Consider the following 27,268-nt stretch of genomic DNA (forward strand, 5'->3'; position numbering starts at 1 on the left):
TGATGTGATAGTCCCTTTCGATTGCTGAGGTGTCCTCTTGGTTGCCTAATAATGACTATTCTTATCCTTCCCTTAGACTACCTGCCCTCTTCATGGCAGGGACAGTCTTATGGCGAACGATAACTACGACGACCCTTCAACCTCCAAATAAAAGGGACTTCCTACCCTCCTATGGTATGGATAGCCCTGAAAGGCTAAAAGAACTTTTTATAATTTTAAGGTAATTACCTCTTAATTGCTTGCTCTGGTTTAAAATCTTTTTCTTACCCTTTATCAAAAACCTTCAAAAAGGCTACGCTTATTTACAAGCTAAAGTCCTTATTCAAATCTTTTTCTTTATTCACACTAGTACAAAAAGATCAATATAATTTTAAAATTTACACCCAATATACTAAAAACGGGTGTAAATAAAAAATGCGGTGGCAATTTTGTAAATAAGATGTCATTTTAAACATTATGAGGTGACAATATACACCCTATTTTCTAAAAACGGGTTTAAATTAAAAATATTATTATAATCAAAGTTCAATTACTCCCTTTAAACAAAAAACGGGTGTAAATTTATATTAAAAAATTGTTTAAATTTATAACTCAAAATATATAATCTATATAGCATATTAATAAATAATTTAAATATTATTAATAAATTAATAAATGAATATTAATGGATCTAAATTTATTAGGTAAATAAAATAGTTTAAACATTATAAAAAAACTCTTTATTAGGTGAGACATTATACTTTAAACATAATTCTTTAAATTTATTAACATAATAAAATACCGTTTTAAACATGATTCTTTAAATTTATTAACATAATAAAATACCTTTTCTATTTTCTATTCAACTCTTTCACGAAACTCATTTTTAACTCTTTCAGAAAACCCATTTTTTAATTTAACTCTGTTCCACTCATGCATTTCGCGCTCTGCTTCAGGCACCATGGCAATTTCGAGATTCAGCGAGATTGATTGGAAAAAGAGGTTGATTCAGCGACTCCTCAAGCTTCAAAATCACTTTCTCGCGCGTTAGCCACTGCGGTACTCACGCATTTTCTTCTCTAAACTCTAGTCGGTGACTGATCTCTCAACCGGCGAATCCAGGCGGTGTTCCTCTCCAGTGTTCACATTCACTCGGCTAACGCCTATCTATCTCTTGGTTGCGTCACAAAATCTCAGTCACGGTATGTCTCATTCATTCTGCTAGATTAGGTTTTGCATTATCCGTCAATTTTCACTTCAAAATTTCAATACATAGGAATATGGAGACAAATGCAACAACGCCACTTGATAATCATGAGGATCAAGATGAATTTGTTTTGCTTGACTTGGATGGTGTTTATGACCTAATTGATATTCCACCAAATGTTAACTATGTTCTTAGGGTAACTTCCCAATCCTCTCCTCATCAAATTCTTTATAATTCTTATTCAATTTTTGTCTAATTATCAACTTATTATCACATTATTGTTAATGATAGGGTCTTGACACTTTAAACCCAGTATTGATAATTGATGACAAATTTAAGCTGGTAAGTTTCCTACTTAAAAATTCCCTGGTTTTTTTTTTTTACAATTTTATGAATTCAAATATTTGGTTAAGTGTGATATGATTTAAGTGTGGTTTAGATGCTGGAAGTTATTTAGATGCAGTGATTTTGTGTTGTTATGGTTCATTGTTGTCTACAGATTGGTGAATACGACGAGACAATTGGAACATGTATCGCATTTGAAGAACATGGTGAGTTACATTTCATGGATGTACATTTCATGTTATAGATACTATGATAGGCTACACTTGAATAACACACACATAAAGACTGTCAGATTAATATAACACTACAAGAAAATTTGGATTTTACGACACAAAGGTCGCGACGGTTGCATATTAACCGCCCTAGCTTTCAAGTTGCGACGGTTGCCATGGCGGTTCTGAGCAACCACCGTTTTATTTTTAGAAAAGTAACAAAATGTTTCGACAGTTGGTCCCTAAACCGACGTAACCCCTCTTCTATGGCTGTTTGGTTAACCGCCGCCACCCTAAGCCCTTCAAACGGTGATTTTCACATGCGGATTCAAAGGTCGTGACAGTGAATTCACCCGTCGTCCCCCCTAAATCCATCTCCGCGTTAAAAAAGTTTTTCACTTTTTATGTTCTTCTTTTTCTTCATATTGAGAACGCACGCCCTAATTCTTCTTCTAAAAAACCCACATATTCCTCAGCCGCTCACGCATACCCTAAGTTCTTCTGGAAAAGCACACCCCAAGTTCTTAATAGGTTTGTCTTCTCAACAAGTTCCTTCTGCGAGAGTTTATTAATAGGTTCATTCTGCAAATATGTGTCCTTTCATATCCATGGGTGATTACCTTTCATCTTTCATCCATGTGTTTGGTTCATAACTTGATTTTCTATCATCTTCATGCTTTTCTTAATTTAGATTTGTGTTGTATTATAGTTGTTATTTATCTTTCATTATGAAGGTTACCTGTTTGATAAAATGTTTGAAGTGAAAATGCATTTTGAAACAACTTCATGTATATTATGGCATGTTGAAAAATTATACACTATTATAAATAAACAATTTTGATAAGCACTTTGTATAACAAATGTAATATATGGACTGATATAATGTGCTTCCATTCCAAGGAATTGACTTGGATTTTTACCATAGGATGATTATGTGACTGATGATGATGAGTAGTTGGAAAATTTGAAAACGGATACAATGGGTCTTTTCTTTTTAGCTACCTAAGTATTTAATTTAGTTGTAACTTGTAACTTTTTTATTTTGAAAAACTTATATTCGTCGTTGTGTTTGTTGTTTTTGATTTTGTTGATGATTGTAATATATGGTAATGTGGGTGGAAATATGGTGATGGTGAACCGACTGATAATTTGGCGAGATTTTATAAATGGTTTACGGAGGTGAGGTTGATACAGATTATAGTTGCTTTGATATTGAGAGTCAAATAATTGTTTATTAGTATTGGTTTGTATCTTGATTGCATGAATGTGATTTCAGGAATATGAAGGGGAAGAAAATTCGTTTAAGAATCTTAGTTATGGTGTGTTCGGACTTGGGAATAGGCAGTATGAGCATTTTAACAAGGTTTGTGTTTAATTGCTTATATGTTCTTGTGGTTTTCTAAGCTTTGACTATAATAATGGTGTTCCTATTTGCGGTGCTTTAACTCGTACGTATGTCATTCAATGCAGGTGGCAAAGGTAGTAGATGATAAGCTTCTTGAGCAAGGTATAATCATTTTGGTCACATTTGATTCTTTAATGAATTTGATGCCAACTGGTGGACTTCAATTTGATATTCGGCTTACAGGAAATCAACATATTTAAGAATAGAAAAGTGTTTGCAATTATTCAATTTTTTAACAACCTATATCTTTGACTTGTATGAATTCCATCCGTCTGTTTTTTGTCACTCTTATGTATAATACTACCACTGACTGAAAATGAAGTGGCATGTTATAAAGAGCAATTCCCCTTTATGAATTTTATTTTGTTGTCACGGTTCACATGAAATCCTGGTGGCAAAGTTTACGTATTACAAAGATTTTGAATATCTGTTTTCAACTTTTAGCTAAATTTTTTATCTTACTAACCGCGTTGATATATTTATGTCATGAATCTAACATAACCTATCTTCTGCAATTTCAGGTGGTAAGTGGTTTGTCCCAGTGGGTTTAGGAGATGATGATCAATGGATAGAAGATGATTTTACTGCATGGTATGAATTCATTTAAGTGGATTTCAACATATTGGATCAGCAATTCGTTTCAATGCTGATGTTTCAGCCTCTTTCCCCCTATGACTTATATTTCAGGAAAGAAGAATTGTGGCCAACATTGGATCAATTTCTAAGAGACGAGGATGATACAACTATGTCCACACCTTATACTGCTTCTGTTTTGGAGTATCGGGTTATTATTCATGATCCATTAGATGCAACTGTTGACGAAAAGAAGCGACATAATGTAAATGGCCATGCTATTGTGGATGCTCAACATCCAGTCAGGTGTAGTGTAGCAGTATATTATTTGACAACTTGGTTATATCAAACTCCAATTTGACACATTTGATTACTACTCATGCATGGCTAATGTGGCTGTACGAAAGAAACTTCATACTCATGCATCAGATCGTTCTTGCACTCATTTAGTATTTGACATCTCAGGCAATGGAATTGTGTAAGTATTTGCATGTGGGAATATAAATGTAGAAACAAAACAATTAGGTTTTTATGCATTTCATTCTTTTTTAAATATGGAACAGGGGACCATATTGGTGTTTACTGTGATAATTTATCAGATACTGTGGAGGAGGCAAAAAGGATACTAGGTTTGTCACCATACATCTATTTCTCCATCCATACTGATGATGAAGATGGGAAACCTCTTAGTGGAAGTTCCTTGCCTCCTCCTTTCCCACCATGTACTCTAAGAATTTCACTTACTAAATATGCAGATGTTTTGAGTTCCCCTAAAAAGGTATTCTTTTGATATTTGTGAACCCTTAACTTCGATCTCTATCCCTTATTTTGTTGACTTGTTAAGAGATTCACTATATGCAATTTCAGTATGTTTTGCTGCCACTGCAAAAGGCAATTCAAATGGCATAGAATGGGAACAAAAAGGTATGTTCAAATTCTACTTCATACTACTATCTATAAGGTCAGTATAGTTCTATTATTCTCTGCATTTATCTTAATATTAACTAGATGATTTGGCCTTCACATTTAGCGTGTGATATTAAATAGTTTGGATAACCTTGTACTTGATGCTTAACTGCCACTTTTCTTCATTTGGTTTTCAAATTTTTCTCATACTTTATTTTTAAATATTTTTTTCATTATATTTGTATGACTAGTTAAGTGTATATATACTAAAATGTTCATCATTGAAGCCACATATATCAAAAAAAAATTATCCCGGTCCAATTTGCTTACCATTACATTATTTCAATTTTTATATTCTATAATAAGAGTTCTAGTAATTAACATTTAGGACTCTAATTTATACTGTAACTAAAATCTAATCTAATTAAGTACTCAGACAATTCATTTCGTATTTCTTTATAATGTGTATGTTGGCTTTTGAAATCATTATAGAGATTGATTATTAGGCTGGGAGGATATCAACTATTTTTTCCATGAGTAATGTAATTAAAGTGGATTTGGATAATTGCTGCTAATTATCCTTCAAATAACACTATATAGTTGTCTACCATTGATTTAGCCCAATTGGTTTTTGTAACTTGTTATATTTTTATTTTTGGACTTATAAGTATGGTGTGTCTTACATATGCATCAGGCCCCAAATGTATATTTTGAAGATGATAATGGAATAAATCTCGAAGATGAAATAAGTAGAAGCCGACGAATCAAATGCAGTTTTTGTGTACTTAAAGGAGCAGCACTTGGCATTGATAACCAACCAGAAAATGAATTGTATATTTGGTTTAGGTGCTATTTTATAAAATAGCACCTAAACCAAATATACAATTCATTTTCTGGTTGGTTATCAATGCCATCAAAGAGAAAACATGTGACTGAAAAATTGTTATGATGCTTTTAAAAGTAATATTATTATATATACCAGTTTCCTTCCAAGCGATAACTTATTTTCAAAAGCTGATGCTTCATCCTGCATTTCCTTAAGGATATGGATTTAATGTATTTGTGTTCATGTTTTCGTTAAGAATAAAGTGTCACTATTTCTTGAAAATTGTTATCGATATTTCCATATCCTCTTCATTATGCATGCGTCGTCGTTTTGTCGGGGGCATTTGTGACAATTCACCTGAATAGTTACCTTCTGTCTCATGGCTTGTTGTGAGTAATGAGTTTGAATTATACACCCCACAAAATTTGTTCCTATGATCTTGATTTGGAGTATTGCATCCCAAAGGTCCTAAACCTCCAAGGAACAATGAGTCACTTGAAGATGCTCCAATTTGAGAAGCTTTTTGCAACAAAGTTGTTGCTGACATGTTTGCTGAGGCTGTATGATTATGAGATTGAGGTTGGTGTTGTGAGCTATATAAGGAAGGAACACTAACAAGATTGTTTGCACTTACACTTACATCCTTATCAATGTTATTACTATTGACCAGTGGAAGGGAAACAGTGCTAGTTAACTCTTGGGAACCAATGTTTGACGATAGTTTATTTCCATAAACCCAATTTGGATGATAATTAGAGTGTGGTAATGAATTTTCAAGTTGATGAATCTCATGCAAATTGCTGTTGTTGTTAATATTAGCCACTGTGTCATCATGAAAGTCATGAGATGTTTGAGACATCCAAAGGGATAGACCTGATCTAGATGCTTGATCTGTGCATGAAATTGGCTTGAAAGTTGAAGAAAAATGATTTAGTTTAAAGATTATTTCTATGTTTAATACTTTTCTTCTTTGCACACTTAAATTGATGTGCATGTAATGAAATTTTCACATTTTTTTTTGATGTTATGATTGCAGCTTGCTACTAATACTTTGGAACGTGTTGCGCCATTGACACATGCAGTTGGAAATGTGTTGAAGAGAGTTTTCGTTATTGGATTTTCAATAGTGGTGTTTGGTAATTAAATTAATTGACTTATTAGAGTTTATTTTGAGCTTATGAAAACGGTTTATAGTTTATACGAAAATATGAAAACAGTTTATAGTTTATACGAAAATATTCAGACTTTATGTTAACATCTGCAGGCAACAAGATATCTACACAAACTGGCATTGGAACTGCGATTGCGATTGCAGGTGTTGCCATCTATTCTCAGATAAAAGCAAACCTAGAAGAACAAAAACGGGTAAACTTCGATAAAAAATTCAATTTTTTGTTTGTTTGTACCATGTCTTTTTACATCTTGATGCAATGCTAAATTTCTATTATAAATCAACATCTTAATTCCATTTCAGAAAGTTGCTCCAGCCGCGGCTGCATCTTAATGGAAGCTCTTTCTTTCTTCAACAATATTGGATCAAGCTACATTGAATAAACTGGTATGAGAAGCATTCTGAGAATCTAATATTTATTAACATGTTCATTGTGATTGAATGCATAGTCGGTAAAGATTTGAGTTCTATTGTTTTGTTTTGTTTTCTAGCTGATTAGGTAAAGATTTTTTCGACTGTATTTGTTTTTGTTGCAGCATTGGTGGGGGTAGTCTGCACTGTTTTTTATCAGCCCACAGTGGTCTGTTTTCATTTTGTGTGTAGTTCTTAGTTTGTATTTTGTGAAGTGTTACTTATTTGGTTTGTTTTGTATTAATGATGTACTGCCTAGATTGTGGTAGTGTTGTTGGATGTGTAATATTGTTCCATACTTGTAATTTTGTAGCACAGTTGAATTGGTTTGAATTATGGATATGTTCACAAGCAGTGAAATAATGATAAGTTTTTGTTTATGGTTTACTATGTAACTGCAGTGTCAAAGAAAATTTTACTTCAATTTTCAATTGTCTTTTGAATGCTTCCATAAACGAGTGACTTCTCATCTTACACGTGTCACAAGAATCGACGAAACCTGATGAGTTAAATATGCTTAACCGACTTCCATCAGTTACTATAGAGGAGATAGACACTGCCAGCCCAAGTGCCGACATAGAGAAGCTGGAAAAGTCTGATGAATCTTTCAAGCTCACCCCAAAGCCAAGTGAAGACCAAACTGACGTAAAGACTCTTCATCAATCTGCAAGCAGCATTTCTACTAAGTCAAGTGTGACGAGTCCCTCCAGCGAAAGTGGAACCACGGGACACGCTTTTGTCCCATTGTAAGTCTGTTTTGTTCTTTTACGTTTTGAGATAAGCCAATATCATTCTCTCATCCATATACATTCTTTATCATGCATGTCAATACTCAATACTACATTGCTATAAATGTGAACCAGTTGATGAAGCAATTATGATCCTTCACAAGTCCATGTCTAAAATGCTTATGTATTTGCAAAATTTTTTGTAGAGAAACATATGTTCATTATTTTGAGCATGGTGACTTCTAAGAGTACTCATGTACAGATATATACAATTAAAATTCCTAAGCTCATCATATCCACTCAATGATGAATATCTCTTTTGTGCATTGCAGAAAGAAGCGTTCACGGCCTTTGTGCTTCGGTTGTAACTGTAGTTGGGCGTTCTGCAACCATAATTGGCCGACATGCTGCCAGTACAAATGGCCCACCTGCTGGTTTGAATTATGGATATGTTCACAAGCAGTGAAATAATGATAAGTTTTTGTTTATGGTTTACTATGTAACTGCAGTGTCAAAGAAAATTTTACTTCAATTTTCAATTGTCTTTTGAATGCTTCCATAAACTAGTGACTTCTCATCTTGCAGATTTTGTATATGAAGAAAGTGTTATGACTTGGTTAAAATATAATTTTTATGTGTATGATTTTATAGTATTTGAAATATTATGAATGCACATGATTTTGTATACTTTTTGGTTAATATTAAAAATATTTTGACTTAGTTAAAATATGATTTTTATGTGTATGATTTTATAGTATTTGCAATATTATGACTGAAAATGAAATATAACTAAATGGTGTATATGAAATAGGGTGTAAATAGATTTAAATATAATATAATTGTTCATTCATAAATGACGTATTTACACCCGATTTTTATTAAAACAGGGTGTAATTAAGAACGTATCTACACCCGATTTTAGTTAAAACAGGGTGTAATTAAAACGTAATTACCCCCAATTAAACCCGATTTTTATTAAAACAGGGTGTAATTAAAACGGAAATACGCTCAATTACACCCAATTTTTACTAAAACAGGGTGTAATTAAAACGTAATTACGCCCAATTACACCCGATTTTTATTAAAACAGGGTGTAATTAAAAACGTAGTTACGCCCAATTACACCCGATTTTTATTAAAACAGGGTGTAATTAAAAACATAATTACACCCGATTTTTATTAAAATAGGGTGTAATTAAAAACGTAATTACGCCTAATTACACCCGATTTTTGTTAAAATAGGGTGTAACGTAGAACATATTTACACCCGATATTCTTAAAATAGGGAGTAATTACAAACGTATTTACACCCATTTTATAAACGGGTGTAAATGCGTTAGACATTTCTCACCCTGTGGATATACACCCGATTTTTATTAAAAATAATGGGTGTAAATTTAATAAAAAACGGGTGTAAATTAACATTTTTGTACTAGTGTCACTGCAAACATTTTTAAAACATATCAAAGTGAGCTAAGCAATTAAGAGCCCATGGAAAACCATGGATGCAAAGGGTGCCTTACACCTTCCCTTTGTATAAATTACCCCCCGAACTCAAAAAATCTTTCAAAGGTCTTTCCTGTTTTTTTTGCCTTTCCAATTGGATAAAATAAAAGTCGGTGGCGGCTCTTGCTATCCGCAACATTTTTAAAAGTCAGTTCTCCCACCGTATTACAGAGTGCAAAGTTGTAAAGTGTTGAATAAGGGGCAGAAGGATGCTAATGGTGGGACGGTCAAAAAATCTGTTTCTTTTAAGGCGGGGACTCCTCCAGTTTTGGGCGTGGTTATGCCCGCGGTCTCTCTGGTTGTTGTCACTGGGCATTAGGTTCAGGTTGAATCGGTTTTGCAAGAAAAGTCAGCAGAGCCCAATTTCGTTACTCATGTTTCGGCGAGGTCAGATTCTAATGATACTGAGTTTGTGGCAGATACTGAGAAGTAGATTGTTGAGGTGCTATCAGAAGAAGTTTTGGTGGATATGAATTTTCTCAAGAACTCTTGGGCAGCTTTAGCAGAGGAAGAGGAGGTTGTAGATTCTGTGGATTTTATTGATAATGGGAACAAGGGAGCTTTTTCTAATGCAATTTCTAATTTTAAAAAGAAGGCTAAAAATACGATGTCGAATCAGAAGTATGGTACTAGGTCCCAAGCAGGCCTCAAGAACCTTACCTTATGAAGAGCCTTTTTTGGAATATTAGGGGCATTGCTAATCAACCATCAAGATTAGGTTTTAAGCGATTGTTGCAGAATCACAAACCTCACTTTCTTTTTATTGCGGAGCCGAAGATCTCATTTGATAAGTTTCCTATTAATTGGTTTCATAATCTTGGCTTCAATTTTTTTGCAGCGAACAATTCTTCTCTTCCTTCTCTTTGGTGTTTCTGTAAGTTGGATATTAACCCGACGTTACTGGCTTCTTCAAATCAGTATGTTGCTTTTTCTTTTGATTTGGACGGGAAGTTTTTGGCCTCGACAGCGGTTTATGCCTCCAATAATATGTATCGGAGGAAAGTCTTGTGGGATGATCTTGTTAATCTGTTAGTGTTACAGTCTCTCCCTTGGTCTTTTTGTGGTGATTTTAATGCGATCATTGGTGATCATGAGCATAGTGGCAGTCATGTTTTGGCGAAAGGTCCTATGAGGAATTTTCAGGTTTGGACAGATGCGAACCAGCTTATCCATGTCCCCAAAAAGGGAGCTCTTTTTACTTGGTCCAATAAAATGTCTTATCCTTTTCTCATCGAGAGGAGGTTAGATAGAGTCATTGTCAATCGAGCTTGGCTGGATCTCTGTGTTGGTAATGTTGTTTGTACTCTTACGAAGTTGCTATCGGATCACTTCCCCCTTTTGTTTGAGTTTTCAGTCTCTTCCTCTAAAGCGGCTTCACAATTTCGCTTCTTGAAAACTTGGATGTTACATAAAGATTGTGAGAAATTAATTGCGGATTGTTGGAATCATATGGTTGCGGGTTGCCCTCTTGAGGTTATTGACAGGAAGCTTAAAATTTTAAAGAAGGAGCTTCAAATTTGGAATCTTTCCTGTTTCGGTAATGTGACAGAGAACATGTTGTTAGTAGAAGAGGAGCTGAACTGGATTCAGTCTGGGTCAGTAGGGGCTGGTGGTAACTTTAATATCTTGGAAAAAGAAGCTCAGAACCGGCTATCTATTACGGTGGACATGGAGGAAAGCTTTTGGAAGGAAAAATCGAGGATTAAGTGGCACCTGGAGGGTGATAGGAACGATGTTTTTTTCACCGTTTGGCTAAAATTCGTAATGCTTTCAAGCCGATCTCTAGCCTTATGGTTGGGGGAAAGTATTTGACAGAGCCAAATCAAATTGCTTCGCACACAGTGGACTATTTTAAGAATCTTTTTGCTACTAACATTCCTTTTTTGCAGGATTGTTTTATGGTTGATGATAATATACCCTGTATGGTTACTGAAGAGATGAACAAAATGCTCACTATTCTTCCCTCTTTGGCTGAAATTAAAGCAACAGTTTTTGCCCTTAATGCTGACAGTGCTCCTGATCCAAATGGGTTTGGCGCATTGTTCTATCATTCTTACTGGGAGATTATCCAACATGATGTTGCGGCGGCGGTAATTTAGTTTTTCTCTAATGGGTGGTTTCCTCACGGTTTCAATGCCAACGTGTTAGTGCTTATCCCGAAGGTGGTTAATGCGGACTCTTTGGATCTTTTTCGGCCTATTGCGATATCTAATTTCAAGTTTAAGATTATATCAAAGATTATTGCTGTTAGACTTGCGGATGTTATGCCGCAGTTAGTTTCTCAAGAGCAAAGGGGTTTTATTTAAGGTAGGCAAATTAAAGACTGTATTGCCCTGGCGTCGAAGGCGTTTAATCTTCTTAAATCAAAGTCGTGGTGTGGGAATTATACGCTCAAGGTGGATATTAAGAAGGCTTTTGACACGTTAAATTGGAATTTTCTTCTTCAGGTTCTACATCGTTTCGATTTCAATGGCAAGTTCTGTCAGTGGATTAATTGTATTTTGCAATCTGGCTGGATTTCTATCTCGGTTAATGGCGCGCTTCACGGTTTCTTTAACTATACGGGGGGTGCGGCAAGGCGATCCTCTATCTCTGTTTTTATTGTGTCTTACGGAAGAAGTGCTAGGTAGACTTATAAGTAAGATGGTGCTAGCAGGTTCTCTTTCTCTGATCAGAGGGCCTAATAACATTAAGGTTCCTTCTCATTTATTTTATGCCAACGACGTGTGTAAAGGTAGTGTTGCAAATATCAAGTCTCTGATTAAGGTTTTTAAGGCTTATGAAGTAGTATCTGGACAATCTGTTAACTGCAGTAAGTCCTCTATTTTCGGTAGTGCGATATGTCAATCTCGTCTGAATATTCTGTCGACTTTGTCTGGTTTTGACATAGGGAATTCTTCGCTTATTTATCTCGGAGTTCCTATTTTTAAGGGGAAGCCTCGTTCTAAGTTTCTTCTTCCTATCTCCGACAATATTATTCTAAAGCTCGCGTCGTGGAAAGGTTCTCTTCTTTCTTTCACGGGTAGAGTGGAATTAGTAAAATCTTCGATTCAAAGTATGCTTATTCATTCTATGTCCATATACGATTGACCTGTTTCTTTATTGAGTGCTATTGAGCGTGCAACTCGTAATTTTATATGGAGCGGCGAGGTTTCCAAGAGCCAGTCTGTTACTGTGGCTTGGAAAAACATATGCAAGCCTTTCTTTGAAGGTGGGCTTGGAATCAGGTCTCTATTTCAACTCAACGCGACAACGAATTTAAAATTGGCGTGGGATTTTATCAATTCGGAGGAACCTTGAGCTATTCTTGTTAGAGGGAGGGTCATGAGGAAGAATGGTTACATAAAACATCATATTTGTTCTTCTTGCTGGTCTAGTATTTTTGTGATTCTGGACAACTCTTCCTGACTGATTGGTAACGGTCAATCTATTCGGTTCTGGTATGATTCTTGGTGTGGCGATCTGCTGTTCTTAGAGAGGGGAGATCTTCGGTTTCCAAGGATTTGATGGTTAGTTCCTTATTGTTGACATGAAGTGGTTTTTTCCTAGTTCTTTGGACTTTATTTCGGATGCCATTCAGGTTCGTATTCTTAATTACCACATTCCCTTCGATCTTCGTCCAGATAAAAGAATTTGGAGGGGTTCGGTTTTGGGGGATCTTTCGCTCAAGGAGGCCTATGAGTTCAAGAGGGACGTCGGTGTTCGTGTGGATTGGTGGCAGTGGATTTGGTCGAAGACAATTCCTCTGTCTAACTCATTCTTGGTTTAGAGATTGTTGCTCAATAAGTTACCTTCGGATAACCAGCTTAAGAAGCGGAATTTTTTATTTCCGTCAATGTGCAGTCTCTGTCTTAAGGAGGAAGAAACGATTCCTCATCTCTTTTTTGATTGTGCTTTTGCGCGACAATTATGGATCTGATTGGCTAATGCTTTAAAGATCTCCAATGGAATATCTTTGTGGGAGGATATTTGGAGGATTCACATTCGGAACTGGTCCGAGCAGTGTCAGTTGATTTTTAATGTTGCTAGCATTTTCCTTCTTAATGGCATTTGGTTTGCACGCAACAATTTCCGGTTCAAGGATGCTGTTGTTCCTGTTTCCGTTTCCATTGCCGGGAAAACTTCAGCCTGTGGGTTAGTTGGTAATGTTAGTAAGACTTCGTCTTTTTTAAATATTTCTGATTTTGAGATTTTGAAGAATTTTAGGATCATTATTCAGCCTCCTTGTGCTCCTAGAATTGTGGAAGTCATTTGGAAGCCGTCTCCTTGGGATTGGATCAAGATTAATTGTGACGGTGCTTCTTCTGGGAATCCCGGGCCTTCGGCTTGCGGGGGTATAGCTAGAAATTTTGACGGTAGGTTTTTGGGGGCATTTGCTAGTTCTTTATGGCTATGTTTGGGAGTTTGGAGGGGAAGGGAGGGGAGGACTTTGAAAAATAGGAAGAATTGGGTGAAAAGGATAAAAAGATTTTGGGTAGGAGGGTTTTGGAGGGTTTGAATTTATTCATAACACCAAAAACCCCATAAAATGGGGGAACTCAAAAATTGTATTGAAGGAGGGTTTTGAAGGGTTTTAAAGGGCTTACATAAATGTTCCAAATATCTTTTAGGTTGTTATAGTATTCCCAAAATTAAAAATATATTAATGATAATGACTCTTTTATCATTCTAAACAAAATCATTTTTTCAAAAAATGTTAATTATTTTCCTATATTTTTTAAAATTTCATTTTTTGAAGCCTTCCCCTCCCCTCTCTTCCAAACTCCCAAACATAGCCTAGGTGTTTCTAATTCTCTCATTGCCGAACTTATTGGTGCCATGTTGGCGGTGGAGTTCGCCCATGAGAAGGGTTGGCGTAGGATTTGGTTAGAAGTTGATTCTTTGGCCGTGGTTAGAGCTTTTAAAGTGTCTTGGCAAGTCCGCAACCGGTGGGTCAATTGTGTGAATATCACTATGAATTTTGTGGCTTCTCATATATTTAGAGAAGGTAATAGTTTTGCGGATTCTTTAGCTAATATTGGTTTAACGGTGTCTGAATACACAAATTATAGTTGCATTCCAGATTTTTTTAGAGCAGATTTTATAAAGAATAGACTAAATTTGTCTTTCTTATATTCATTTCTTCTTGAGAAGGTTTTGGTCTAATCCTCTATTTTTTTTCCTTTGAATGGAACCTTATTTAAATTTTTTTTCCAAATTTTCTTTTTTTTATTCATTACTACTTTATATTTAACTAAAGAGGTGCCAAATTTTCTTTAAAAAATTGAAAAACATGAAGAGCCAAAAACCCGCAATAATTGGTTGAAGGAATAACTTCAAACAACTTCTTCATCAAATCCCGTTGCTCTCTCTGTCCGCGAGCTGTCACTAAACTAACCTATAAACTCTCAATCAATTTCTTTTTTTCAATTAAACAAATTCACCAGATTCAAATTCAAATTCTTGTTACAATTTTATGCTCGAATTCGAAAATCTATGGCGTCGAACAAGATCGAACGGGGTCACCAGATGTACCGTGACGGAGTCTACAAAGAGGCGTTAGGGTTCTACACGGAAGCCATCGCTATGGCGAAGACGAATCCGCAGAAGATCGCTTTGCATAGTAATCGTGCTGCTTGTTTCCTTAAGCTTCATGATTTCAAGAAGGTTCGTTTTCTTATCGTATCGATTCAGAGCTTCCTGTTAATTTATCGTATTGAGATGAATTAGTTTAGGAGGTTCAGTTTATTGAGTTTTAGTTAAGGTTGAATCGATTCGGAGCGCTTGAGTTTGATTCTAGGTTGAATTGGAAGCATAATTGACTAGACTTGGTAGAATAGTTTAGTTCTCCTATTAAGCCAATTCAGTTGGTAGGTGCGGGTTCAAACCTGCGACATCTCATTTGTTTAAAGAGTGAATTTCAGCGACTAGGCTATTTGAAAAAAAAAAAAAAAGAATACGGGTTAGTTAGAGTAGTTAAAGTAGTTAGGGGTTGTTATGGAAGTTAGTTAGTTATAGGGTTATTGGTATAAATAGGTGAATACAATAGAGAGTGGGTCATTATTGGATATTGTAATCAATTGTGAAGAGAGTAGAAAGTAGAAACTTCTTTGTGGTGGGGAAACCCTTGAGGAGAGCTTGCTCTCATGTTATTTCCCCTTTTCTAATAAAGAGTGTTCTTTCTTTGGAATCCAATTCTTGGTTTCAAACACTTCTCTTTTTGTCAAACTCGAGAGGATCAAGACAAAGATAAATTGTTTGAGAGAGGAGCTTTTTTATTTTTTAAGGTTTACTGAAAAATCAAAGTTAATTATAGCTTTATAAACATTTCTTAGGATGTTCAGATATTTTTATGGTATTTAAGGAATTCTAATTATTTGGATTTGCCGGTTAACTTTTTTTGCAGCTATGTATAAATTATGATTTGTGAATCGCTTAGTTGAATTAAATTTGTTTGTTTTCTTTACTTGTAGCTATGTAGAACGATAAGATATACTATTTGTATTTGTAATGAGTATTGCTGACAAATTGGCTGTTTTGTTGATGTTGTATTATTAATCTTATTAGTTTACAGTCCCATTCTCAATTCGTGATCTTTTGGTATCCATTTTTTGTGGCAATGGGATTTATATAGACCTGTGAATCTGTGATCATAGAAACATAACTCGTTTACACACCCGCGAAGAACAAATTGGTGCTTGTGTACCAGCTTACACTACTTTTTGCTGTACCTTTTTGAGCTCTAAGCCTCTATCTAATCCTAGTCAAGCATAGTGAAATATTTAATAGGATTTCAGACTTTGAAAATATGCCTTTTCTTGTCTGTTTCCCTCCATAGTTGTAAGCTTTTGCTGAAATATTTGCGATGCAATCAATGATGGTTACTATCATTTCAGGCAGCAGAAGAATGTACCTCGGTACTTGAGCTTGATAGCAATCACAGTGGAGCGTTGATGTTGCGGGCTCAAACACTGGTGACCCTGAAGGAGTACCATTCTGCACTTTTTGATGTCAACAGACTCTTGGAGTTGAATCCATCTTCTGAGGTCTATCAAAACCTTCATGCCCGTTTGAAGACACAGTTGGTAAGGTGTTGTCCCTTATTTCTTATGTTTTCATTTCAGTTGCATGTAATCTATGTTGTCAATAGCGCGCTATAGACGAATAGCGTATCACTATAGGCCTATAATTTCGTCACTGTAATTAAATTACTTAATCAGCTGGTACTAAAAAATGGTACTTTTTTTTCTTGATCAAGGAAAGTCACTTGCTCCAATACCTGAGTCAGAAGAGGAGTTTGAGGAACAGGAAGATGAGAAGGATGAGGTGATGCTAAAAGGTGAGCAAACGAAGGAAGAAATCGGACAGAAACATGCCACAGCTTCTAATGTTAGGATAGATCAGAAGGTTGAGCCTGGCAAAGGTGTAATTAGTATTGAATGTACCCCTAAAGAAACAGACCCCAAGTTTTCATCCAAACAGGAAAGAGACCAAATAAACGAGCCTAAAAAGTCAATGGAAGAGCTTAAAATTCCTAGACCACTAAACAACGAATCAGCAGAGCAAGGATGGCAAACAATTCCAAAACCTAAAGGACATTCAGCTCTGGACTATGCACGGTGGGACAGTGTTGACAATGATTCTAGCGAAGATGATGAAGATGAAGAAGATGAATCTTTTCCTCAGTACCGTTTTCGTGTGAAAACAATTGGTGTACGTCCTGTGAAATGAGGATTCAAATACGTGGTACCTAGAAATGTCTGTTATGATCTGTAGTGAACATAAACGGTGACCTCCGACGGGTGAGAATGGACTGGTTGAAATGCCTCAATTATGCTATCTGGTTGAAGATCTACCAATCCTAGGGAAGTACTTTTACCCGATGCTTTGGCTGTCAATGTGGATTCCCTCTGAAGCTGCCAACATTCTACTGTTCAGTTAGTTTGCATCTTTGTAAATAGTAAGTTTTAGGGTTCATGTTTCCATATTGGAACATAAGTACAGGGAGAGTTTCTCACTATGCCTTCTGAGGATCAATTTATGGAGCTTCTATCTGTTTCTTAAATAAATGGAGATGTGTATTACTAAAGTTTTAGAATGCAAATACATAAAATACATGTCACTATATTTATCACTATTCTTAAATGTTTTCATTTATATTTCTAAACTTTAGGAATAATATCTCCATTTATTTTAAGAAATTTCAAAATCGTAATCAATACCATTACATAGGGGCAGGTGATTATTTTTATGTTGATACTCCTTACAATTAGTATGGGTTTTTTCTTTCTTTAATATGATTCATTATAAGCTCAGCAACAGGTTTATGTTGTTATATTCTAAGGCCATTGCTTTTTCCCATCCGATGGGTTTTCAGCCACTCTTATGAAAACCAAAAATGTCCTTCGTGCATTCGAAGATTAGGATTTGAAAACCAAAAAAGGTGACTTTAGTGTCACTTGGACCCCTTGTTGGTGGCTTAGAGGGAATTGAATTCCTTTTGTCTTGGACATTCCGTTAAAATATAAATTTGAACATTCTTCGGTTCGGGGTTATATGATGAGGAGGAGATTGAACACCTTTTGCTTTGGGTGCTTTTGTGTTGAGGCGGAAATTGTGCACTTTTGGCCCAGTGAGTCTTATGATGTGGGGAAACTGAGAACTTTTTCGTCTTAGATATTTCTATGCGAGGTGGAAACTTGACACCTTCAGGGGAGGAAGCAGGGATCCCAAAATTTTCTTATCTTTTAATATCTCATTAAGTATTATGTGATTCCAAGCTAGGAGCTATTTGATGTATTTTTTACGTGATCGTTTTCACCTTGTTTCTAAGATTATGCTATTACATATTAATGATTACTCATTTAGAGGAGAGTATCTTAAGACTCAGTCACTTTGTTTAAGGAGGAGTTTCAGTCTAGTCCTTCTGTTTTCAGAAGAGGAAAGGGTTGCACTCGACCACACTTTGTGGCGTATTCTCTGGTATGTGCTTCTTTTAAAGTTCCTCAACTAGAAACATGTTGGTTTTAAGTGTCAGTTCATTGCTTATTTATTCAACAAACTCTCTTTGTCAACTTAAAGGATCAATCTCTATAAGAATCATTGCATTTGAGTCATTCGCCATCTAGAATGGTGTTTCTCCTGTGTAGAGTTGCGTAAAGGCTTTTGCGATTTTCGGTTCGTACAGATGTTGTAACACTGACTGTGGTCGTCGCATTGTGAATTAATCACAGTTTGTTCTTTAACCTAAAAACGGTGAATAGTGGTATCCATATCACCATCTTCCGATACCGTTTTATTCGTGGGTTTTCGCGATCGCGGATCGATTTTTTAAGACCTTAGGGGTGCTCTATCGATTTTTTTGGTGCTATGGTTATCATATATTTGGATCACTAGATACCTTATGAACTGCTCATGTAAGAATTATTCATTCAAGTCATGTATGGATGGTTTTATTTTTGTTTTTAATGTAAATATCTAAATCTTTTACCTGATGTTAATTTTTGAGTTGTTTATTGACAGAGGACAAACAAGCAAGCAACAAAAGATAGAGTCATAAATCATAATATAAAGTTTTCCTTTTCTAACATTCCTAACCAATCTAAGCATCTCAAATGGTAAAAAAAAACTCAAAACTCATCATCACTTTCTTCGAATTACAACAATGATCCAAAACTTCTAACAGAACTAATAACTATGATCATCTAGATCAATTTGACGGAACATGGTAGTATTTGCCTTTACAAGTGCATCTGTAAACGATAGGACACGACTCTGTCATGGCGCATTTGATGAAACCCACCATGACCCTCTTGCAAGGCGAACATGGTCCACATGCATGCGAACAATCTGGAATCGTAGAACCATTTGGGTAGAGTTCCATCGCCGTGTTATCTTCTCTTGTTTCTTCCTACAAAATCACAAGTACGTAAACACCAAACATCAATTAACCATTCACTCCCTTCCATACAATAATAAAACTAAACGTGCCAAACCTTTTCGCCTCTAATTTCTGATTTCTCTTCTTGCAAGCGCGTTAACTTTGCTGGAAAACGAGAAGAAAAAACAGAATATGTCATATTCTCGAACGTGTTGTTATTCAGAGTTTGTATATTTTTGCTCATTTCGCGCATGATACATACTACTGATGCAACTATGAGAAAAACATCATTATCATGTTTTAGTTTCAAACTTATGCAATTTGTAAAACTTGTTGCTTACCATGATTTGGGATCACCCTAAGGCTCCAACCGATCGAAAATAGCACGAAGAAAATCACAACAAGTAAATATTTGTGAGCTCGAAGCGAGTATGTGCTCATATTTGAAGGAACTACAGACTCAAGTGTAGTTCAAAATCAATTTTCATTAATAGAGAAAATCAGAAAATGCAGAGTATTATTATATATACACCAAGATTCAATGGGTTCCCTATTAAATGTGCAACGAGATCCATGTCTGCAACATTTCACATGATACACGGCCTTCTATTAAATATACTTCACAAGTTTTGGTTTGTCCAAGAAATAATAAATATTAAATGAAATAAATATCAGTATGAATTGATCATAGACTAAAAATTAAGGGAATATTTAAATTTGAATAATTATTTTAAGTTGTCTGGATACTATTAGGAATGTTTGGTTTAACCTATCAAACAAAAGGGAAATATCAAGTGGAGGAGCAGAAAAAAATATGTTAGAAGAATGTTGGCATTAATTGAAACATGCTGGACAAGTGAAAATTCTTGTGTCATCAATTCAATAAGTGTAGGAATTTGGATTATCAATTCATAAGATAGAAAATGAGACCATGATTTGATTTTATGAGAAACTAATAGAAAATGATGACAAGAGTCAACAAGGTATCTATATATATAATGATATAAATATTTATAAATATAAGGCTTAATAGAGTTTAAAAAAATGTCCGCGACCGTAAAAACGGTTACGACAAAATGGTTTTGACAAGTGTCGATGTCGGTATCGTTATTACTATTTTTTATATTGAAGAATAAATTGTGATTAATTTATACCGCGATGATCACAGTCAGTGTCGCGACACCTATACCGACCGAAATCACTAAAGTCTTTATGCAAGCAACTGTCGCGGTTTTTTAAAACATGTTTTAGTCATTACCTTTTTAAATTTAGTCATTTAAATAATGAATTCATTTTTATCTTTATTTCCCTTTAGAGATAATTTATTAACATTATTTATTTTTTTATAATTTTTAAAAATTAATAGAGATTAGTCTTGCAAACTGCAATAATATAAAGGGCTAAAATTTCAATAAATATTTAATATAAACTAAACTTAAAAATTTATACTTTTGTTGGAATTAAGCATGTACTTAATCCTAAATATAAATAAGATATGATCAATAATATGATAGATTTGTGATTAATGTTATCTCAAGAGAGATTGTTAATTTCTTTAGCCAGTGAGTAATTAACTATGCAGTCACTAAGTAACACGGAACGAACTTGAGCATAAAAGGACGGGGTCATGTGGCGAGCACTAGATCCAACATGGCCCATTATTTCCCTTTCACAAAATGCCACCCTCCAATTTATTATTATTTTTTATTTCAAATTTATTTCTATTGAGATACAAAGAATTTTCGGTACATTACGCGGAAATTTCCGGTAGTGTATTTGAAATTTTCGGTATATCAAAAATTTTAAATTTATGGAAGGTACTATAAATTTCAGTTATAATGAAATTTTCGGTATGTTTCAATATTAGATTTTTTCAACGGTTGAGATTTTACCGACACTTTTGGAGGGTTTTTATTGCACCGACACATATGTGTGGTCTAGAATGCATCACCATTTGTATGAATAAGGGTCTTAGGGTTATTGGATAACATATCTTAACAGAATGTCTCTTCCTCATTATTTGATTAATGTAGTCGTGTATTTTAATGGCTGCAACCCTGCTGTTGAAACGAAGATTCCAGATGGCCCCAAATCCTTTGCCACCTTGAAAAAAATGTTGAATAGTTTGCTGCCTAAATCCGATAACAGAAGGGTGACAATGATTGAGTTTCGGGAGGACTGGATTGATACAAATGGAAGGGTGAAATTCAACCTAAATGAGTTGAAGAATGATGAAGATGTGAAGGCCATGTGAAAATCATTTCTCCGTAGGATAACTAAAGGTGCGATCGAGTTGGACGCGCAGATCCGCAGAACCGTGGACGACATAATGAAGTGTCTGAATCTTCCAGAGTCATCCGTTAGTGTCTAGGTTTTCATGTTTCAGAGTATTGTTTATGTTTGTTGTTTGTCATCTGATGTTTGTTAACTATGTTTGTTTATTATTGATGTTATTTTATTTTCTTTACCTAATCGAAACATGTACTAGCAAAAAAGATGATGCAATAAAAAAGATGTCTGTCCAAAATATACATACAATACAACCATAAAAAAATAAAGACAAAATATCCTTTTTGGTCCCGTATGTTAACTTCAGGGTTAATTTTGGTCCCTTAACTTCAAAAAGTTCCATATTGGTCCCTTAACTCTTTAAAAGGTGTCATTTTAGTCCTTTTTGTCATATTAGCGACTGATTTTTTGTGTTTTTCCGTCGCTAATATGACAAAAAGGATTAAAATGACACCTTTTGAAGAGTTAAAGGACCAATATGAAACTTTTTGAAGTTAAGGGACCAAAAATGAACTCTGAGGTTAACATACGGGACCAAAAAAGATATTTTGCCAAAATAAATCTACATAGGCCCTCCACGGGAAACATCGGCCAACCTAGCTAAAATAGTATGAACCTCACCATCAGGGTTCACCAAACCCACGAGGCTATCTAAGTGAACGGCGATGAACTATAAGCGGTTGTCCTAGTCACATGTGGGAGGTGGAGGTGGTGGTGGTGGATCAGAAGAATCTCTGGTAGCTGAAGGCCCTGGAACATCAGATGATGTGGAAGATGGTATGACCCTAGGGTGTGACACACTGTGAAACCACTCTCGAGGAAGTTCTTCAACTTCAACCCGTGAGAAGTGACCTTCAACACTGGACGATCCTGTAACAAAATAATACAATTAAAACAAATTAGTATACATTAAATCGCGTAATAAACATAAAAATTAGCATTTAAACGAGAGCAATATTACATTCCTCGCCCAGCCATATCCTATAAGCGACATGGTCAGCGTATCTCGTCAACACAGACATGTCAGAAGGTCCTCCGGGAAACCTCCATGAGTGTTTACTGATGGCTCCATAGATGCACGAGTGATGGTATCTATATCCTCAACTACCTGTTCTTGAATCACCTGATCTTGAACCACCGTCTCCTGAACCATTGGCTCAACAACTACCTGCTCCTGGACCACCTGAACCATCGACAACAATTCGCTTTCTCACGAGTTCTCAATTAGAGCATACATTACATTTTCTGCTGGTCCTTTTGTATCCAGAGGATTCTTCTTTGTATTATGGTCTTTTGAAGTTTCTGAACTTCCTTTGCTTGTTCTTCCAGAATTGATTCACTCTTATGGAAAGAAGAGACAGTTCATCTTCCTCCTCTGATCCGGATTCACTTAAGCATTCTTCCTTAGCCTGCAAAGTGTTAGTTTCAACTTTTTAACAGATTTAAGAGCTATAGTGTTACCTTTCTTTTGAGGCTCATTTCCATCGAGCTCAATCTCATGACTTCTTAGAGCACTGATGAGTTCTTCAAGGGATACTTCATCTAGATTTTTTGCTACTTTGATCACTGTAACCATTAGCCCCCAACTTCTTGGTATACTTCTGATTATTTTCTTGACATGATCAGCTTTAGTATATCCTTTGTTTAGAACTCTTAAGCCAGCAGTCAAAGTTTGAAACCTCATGAACATGGCTTCAATGGTATCGTCATCTTCCATATTGAAGGCTTCATACTTCTGGATAAGAGCCAGTGCTTTTGTCTCTTTGACTTGAACATTGCCTTCATGAGTCATTTTGAGTGACTCAAACATGTCGTGTGTTGTGTCTCTGTTTGTGATTTTTTTTTCATATTCAGCGTGTGAGATAGCACTTAGTAATATGGTTCTGGCTTTGTGATGCTTATTTAAATCCTTCTTTTGTTGATCTGTCATGTTTTTTCTGTCTATCTTTTTGCCTTCATTTACAGGATGTTCGTAGCTATCTACTACAGTATCCCATAGGTCAGGATCAAATCCTAGAAAGAAGCTTTCCATTCTATCTTTCTAGTATTTGAAGTTTTCCCCATCAAATACAGGAGGTCTTGAAAAACTATTGTTGTTTACTTCATTAGCCATATGTTTTCCTTCTGGATCTTTATCTGACACGGTTAAGTGTTTTCACCCAGAACCAAAGCTCTGATGCCAATTGAAGGTTGAGAAAACACTTAGAGAGAGGGGGGGGGGTTGAATACATTTTTCTTTTTCACTTTGAGCAATAATAGACAGAACACAGTTATTTTTATCCTGGTTCGTTTGCAACTCAAACTACTCCGGTCCACCCTCCACAGGTGATTAGCCTCTCTCAACGAGGACTTAATCCACTATAATCAAAACTTGATTACAATTGCACAGCCAACTGGTGTGACTAACAATACAATGCACGAGCCAACTGCTGATGACTAACAACCTTCACAAACCAACTTTTTGTGACTAACCAACTTCTAAGACTCAACTAGTCCTAGACTTCTTGAGACTTCTGACCCAATTGGTCTCTCAAGGAACTGCTACAGAGTAACTTCATATGAAAGTGTTTAGGATTGCTTCTATAAAGCGTTATTCACAACTGTGATATTTCACTAATATTTAATACAGAAAGTTTGAACTCAGACTATGAATATGAAAATTTTTCTTCAGCGAGTTTTGATGTATCTTCACACTTTGATAATTTTCAGAATAATGATGTTTGTGTGTGTAATCATTGTGTTTGTTGTTTCAAACGAACATGAATATATAGCTCAATATTTTTTGTCCGTTAATTAACTTTATTCTTGGACGAAGCAATGAATGCTTGCGTGTTTGCTTTTCATTTTTGTTTTCTCCAATGAGCTGCATGTGAATAGCTTCTTCAGTTAACCTTGGGAGTTGCACTTTTTGAGTGTTGCAGCCGTCTTGCTAATGATTATGTTTTTAAAAGTATCTTTATTTCTGACTCAGATTTCATGAACTTCTGTTCAGCCATGAATATAGCTTCAGTATCAGTGTGTTTGCAGCAATTTGGTGCTTGTGGTGGTCGTTTTCTTTACCTCCCCGTTTCACTTGGGAGGACGGCACGCTAAACCCTTCACGCGAAATTTGGAAGGAGAATGCGCCCGTGGCGGGATGAATTTTGTTTCAGTTCTTCCTACGATATCACACGAACTTTCTTATTTGTCCTACGAGTAGGAAAGGGGAAAAAAGATCTCAACTAAACCCTAGGAGTTTGCTAAGTGTGGGGATTTACACCTAGACTAGAAATTCTGGAGTCCGGGAGGTCGGTTATACATAGGGAAGTGTTTAAACACCCTACATATCTGTAGTACTCTACAGGAACCTTCTCTGTGTCATTGTGTTTGTGTTTATTGCTATGATTGGGAAAGTTTCTCCTTTGTATTAGGAGAGAGAATTGAATTGATAAAAAAAGACAGACAGACAGACAAACTGACTATTTTTGGTATTTTATTAGCTCGCTGAGATTCCTTGTGAACCTCATGCCTACATATCCCTAGTGGAAGTCAGAGCTTAATGTAGTTCGGGGAACTAACTAGGGAAATTAATTGTTTTTGGTGCCTTGCTTGAAGCTCAAGGTTGAAGCTTTGAATTAAATCTCTGTTTACAGTAAAGAGACATGAAATTATCTCTACAGAGAGGTATCTGTACTATTCTACCACAAACATTTAAAGGAGTGACAGAATAACTGAATTCATTTCATTCAAGAGGGGGACCTTACTTGTGTATGTGCAAGTATACCAGTCAAATGCCTCTTAAATGAAAGAAAGATGCTCATCCAAATTAGGGAAAGTTACCACATGTCTGGGTTTTACTGCCAGCTCATGCCTTTCAAAATCCTAAATGGGAGACTTGATTAAAATTGAAATTGAAATTGAAATGTTTGTTTGAATGTGGTAGAGTAGTAAAAATATCTCTCTATGGAGATAAGCTATGTCTATCTACTGTATAAAAGATTTGACTTTAGCTGGCTTGTATGAGGCCCAAGCTTGAGGCTTTTTGATTGATTAATTAATTATTATTGACTCTGGGAGATGACTCCACTGGGGATTAATTACAGGGTATTTTTGTGTTCTGTACAAAGCCCAGAATTGAGGCTGACTCTACTTAGGGAGACTCTATTTGTGTGCCTTGTACAAAGCCCAAGGTTGTGGCTGACTGTAGCTAGGGAAAAACACTATTTTCTGCCTTGTACAAAGCCCAAGGTTGTGGCGGACTCATAAATGAATTGAGTATGGATGACTCTATGGGAAAAAGATCCTGAGTGTTAGGAATCTTTGACACATGAAAGATATGGTTTATCTGCCTTGTACAAAGCCCAAGGTTGTGGCTACTGAGTGATGAAGGACTCACTGGGGAGACTCTATTATCTGCCTTGTACAATGCCCAAGGTTGAGGCTGACTCTTGACAGGGGAGTTTTATTGTTTGGGTGCCTTGTATGAAGCCCAAGGTTGAGGCTAACTGTTTTTGTTGGTTTTGACTCTACTGAGGAGGTTTTATTTATTAAAAGACTATTTTTCTTTGGAAGCTAACCCTTTCCAGGGATTTTGACTCAGCTGGTGAATTTGTCTGTTAAAAGACTGACTTTATCATGTTTTTTGGAGGCTGACCCTTTCCAGGGATTTTGACTCTTTTGGGGAAATTATCTCCTAAGAGAATGAAATTATTTATTAATTAATTTTGGAGGCTAACCCTTTCCAGGGGTTTTGAAGTGATTGAATTGGGTAGCACTCCATTAATTATTAAAGGATGAAAAGATTGGCAGAAAGATTATCTAGTGGAGACTTCTTGTTTAAAGCCCAAGATGAAGGCTGACTCAATGCTGAGGATGATCAAACATAGATCCTAGACTCTGCTAAGGAAGATTGATGAAGATAAGGGTGACAGAGACTGTCCATGTCTCTCATTCCAAAAAGTGTACTCAATGCAAAAATTGAGACAAAACTTAGCTTGTTTAAAGTCTGGTTTAAATTGAAAAAAAACTCACCAGGGTAGGCTAAAAAGGTGACTAAAGACCTGTTCCTATGTTTATAAGAAACCTGATGGGTCCTTGTATACAAGCTCAAGAGGAAGCTGGAAATGCTTTTAAGAAGCCTGTGGGTCCTTGTACAAAGCCCAAGAGGAGGCTAATCGAGGGTCCTTGTTATAGCACAAGAGAAAGCTTATGTGGTTTTGAACTTATTTTGGCTCTAAGCAAATGGGTAAGAGGTTTCACCGGGAATAATTCCTCTTTGGGTAGATGTGTCCTATTATATGGATTCTAAGGTTTTTGCCAAGATGTTTCACCGGGAATAATTCATCTTGGTGGTTTGAACTACAGATCTCTAATTAGGAAATAGCCTTCACCGGGAAGACATTCTCAATCCTAGGCCATATTCCTATAATATATATATAGTTTAACTGTCCTAAGGTTTATACTCAAACGTAGTTCTAAACTAATATATGCACAATTTATATTTGACAGTAATTTAAATAAAGACTGTAAATTGAAAGCTTGTAAAGCCTAACCTGGATGGAGTGGAGGCCATTGAAGAAGTATGTACAGAGCCTCAACAGTATTTTTATTGTCTTTGTTGATAACAGTTGAATGTATATGATAAACAGTTAATGGTTTTTGAAAACAGAAGAAGTGAAGATGGACAAAGGTCACATAGGTATCTGAAGAGTTTCACCGGGAATAATGCCCTTCAAATACCAGAAGAATGTTTTGAAAACAGAAAGAAGATTTTGAAAATACAGTTTTGAAAACAAGCTAAGAAGAGAAGGTGTTTGGGACTTACACTCTATTAGAGGCCCACTTAAAAATGATTTACTGTTTATGAAAACAG

General features: G+C 35.7%; 5 protein-coding genes across 7 annotated transcripts; 3 read left to right on the forward strand and 2 right to left on the reverse strand.

Annotated features, from left to right (window-relative positions):
• Positions 1-1,346: 1,346 nt before the first annotated feature.
• Positions 1,347-6,755, forward strand: LOC131594636 (NADPH--cytochrome P450 reductase 2-like). 3 transcript variants are annotated; one of them, XM_058866814.1, is made up of 11 exons: positions 1,347-1,382; positions 1,478-1,528; positions 1,686-1,737; positions 3,020-3,106; positions 3,214-3,250; positions 3,670-3,739; positions 3,836-4,027; positions 4,285-4,499; positions 4,589-4,645; positions 6,490-6,589; positions 6,718-6,755. In XM_058866814.1, the coding sequence occupies exons 3-8, from the start codon at positions 1,735-1,737 to the stop codon at positions 4,307-4,309; spliced, it is 414 nt and encodes a 137-aa protein (XP_058722797.1). In that variant the 5' UTR covers positions 1,347-1,382; positions 1,478-1,528; positions 1,686-1,734; the 3' UTR covers positions 4,310-4,499; positions 4,589-4,645; positions 6,490-6,589; positions 6,718-6,755. The 3 variants fall into 3 exon arrangements, 2 of the variants coding, with proteins under 2 accessions (XP_058722797.1, XP_058722796.1); XM_058866813.1 differs by lacking the exons at positions 6,490-6,589; positions 6,718-6,755 and adding an exon at positions 5,322-5,449 and having other exon boundaries at positions 3,836-4,199; positions 4,285-4,645; XR_009281435.1 differs by lacking the exons at positions 1,347-1,382; positions 1,478-1,528; positions 1,686-1,737; ... (3 more) ...; positions 6,490-6,589; positions 6,718-6,755 and adding an exon at positions 1,775-2,922 and having other exon boundaries at positions 3,670-3,684.
• Positions 5,722-6,447, reverse strand: LOC131596887 (zinc finger protein NUTCRACKER-like). Its single transcript, XM_058869621.1, has one exon. It carries the CDS (start codon positions 6,445-6,447, stop codon positions 5,722-5,724), a length of 726 nt encoding a protein of 241 aa, XP_058725604.1.
• Positions 6,756-9,738: 2,983 nt separating the features above from the next.
• LOC131596888 (uncharacterized) lies at positions 9,739-12,359 on the forward strand. The gene is made up of 5 exons (XM_058869622.1): positions 9,739-9,895; positions 10,108-11,030; positions 11,159-11,359; positions 11,432-11,541; positions 11,717-12,359. The coding sequence occupies exons 1-5, from the start codon at positions 9,739-9,741 to the stop codon at positions 12,357-12,359; spliced, it is 2,034 nt and encodes a 677-aa protein (XP_058725605.1).
• Positions 12,360-14,546: 2,187 nt separating this feature from the next.
• On the forward strand, positions 14,547-18,998 carry LOC131594637 (uncharacterized). Its single transcript, XM_058866815.1, has 3 exons — positions 14,547-14,915; positions 16,145-16,333; positions 16,512-18,998. Exons 1-3 carry the CDS (start codon positions 14,745-14,747, stop codon positions 16,977-16,979), a joined length of 828 nt encoding a protein of 275 aa, XP_058722798.1. The 5' UTR covers positions 14,547-14,744; the 3' UTR covers positions 16,980-18,998.
• Positions 18,847-19,606, reverse strand: LOC131594638 (protein EPIDERMAL PATTERNING FACTOR 2-like). The gene is made up of 3 exons (XM_058866816.1): positions 19,470-19,606; positions 19,244-19,293; positions 18,847-19,158 (listed from the first exon to the last, which is right to left on the reverse strand). Exons 1-3 carry the CDS (start codon positions 19,567-19,569, stop codon positions 18,958-18,960), a joined length of 351 nt encoding a protein of 116 aa, XP_058722799.1. The 5' UTR covers positions 19,570-19,606; the 3' UTR covers positions 18,847-18,957.
• Between the last annotated feature and the right edge of the window lie 7,662 nt (positions 19,607-27,268).

The sequence above is a fragment of the Vicia villosa genome, linkage group LG4, assembly GCF_029867415.1.
Source record: "Vicia villosa cultivar HV-30 ecotype Madison, WI linkage group LG4, Vvil1.0, whole genome shotgun sequence".
NCBI classification, from domain to species: Eukaryota; Viridiplantae; Streptophyta; class Magnoliopsida; order Fabales; family Fabaceae; genus Vicia; species Vicia villosa.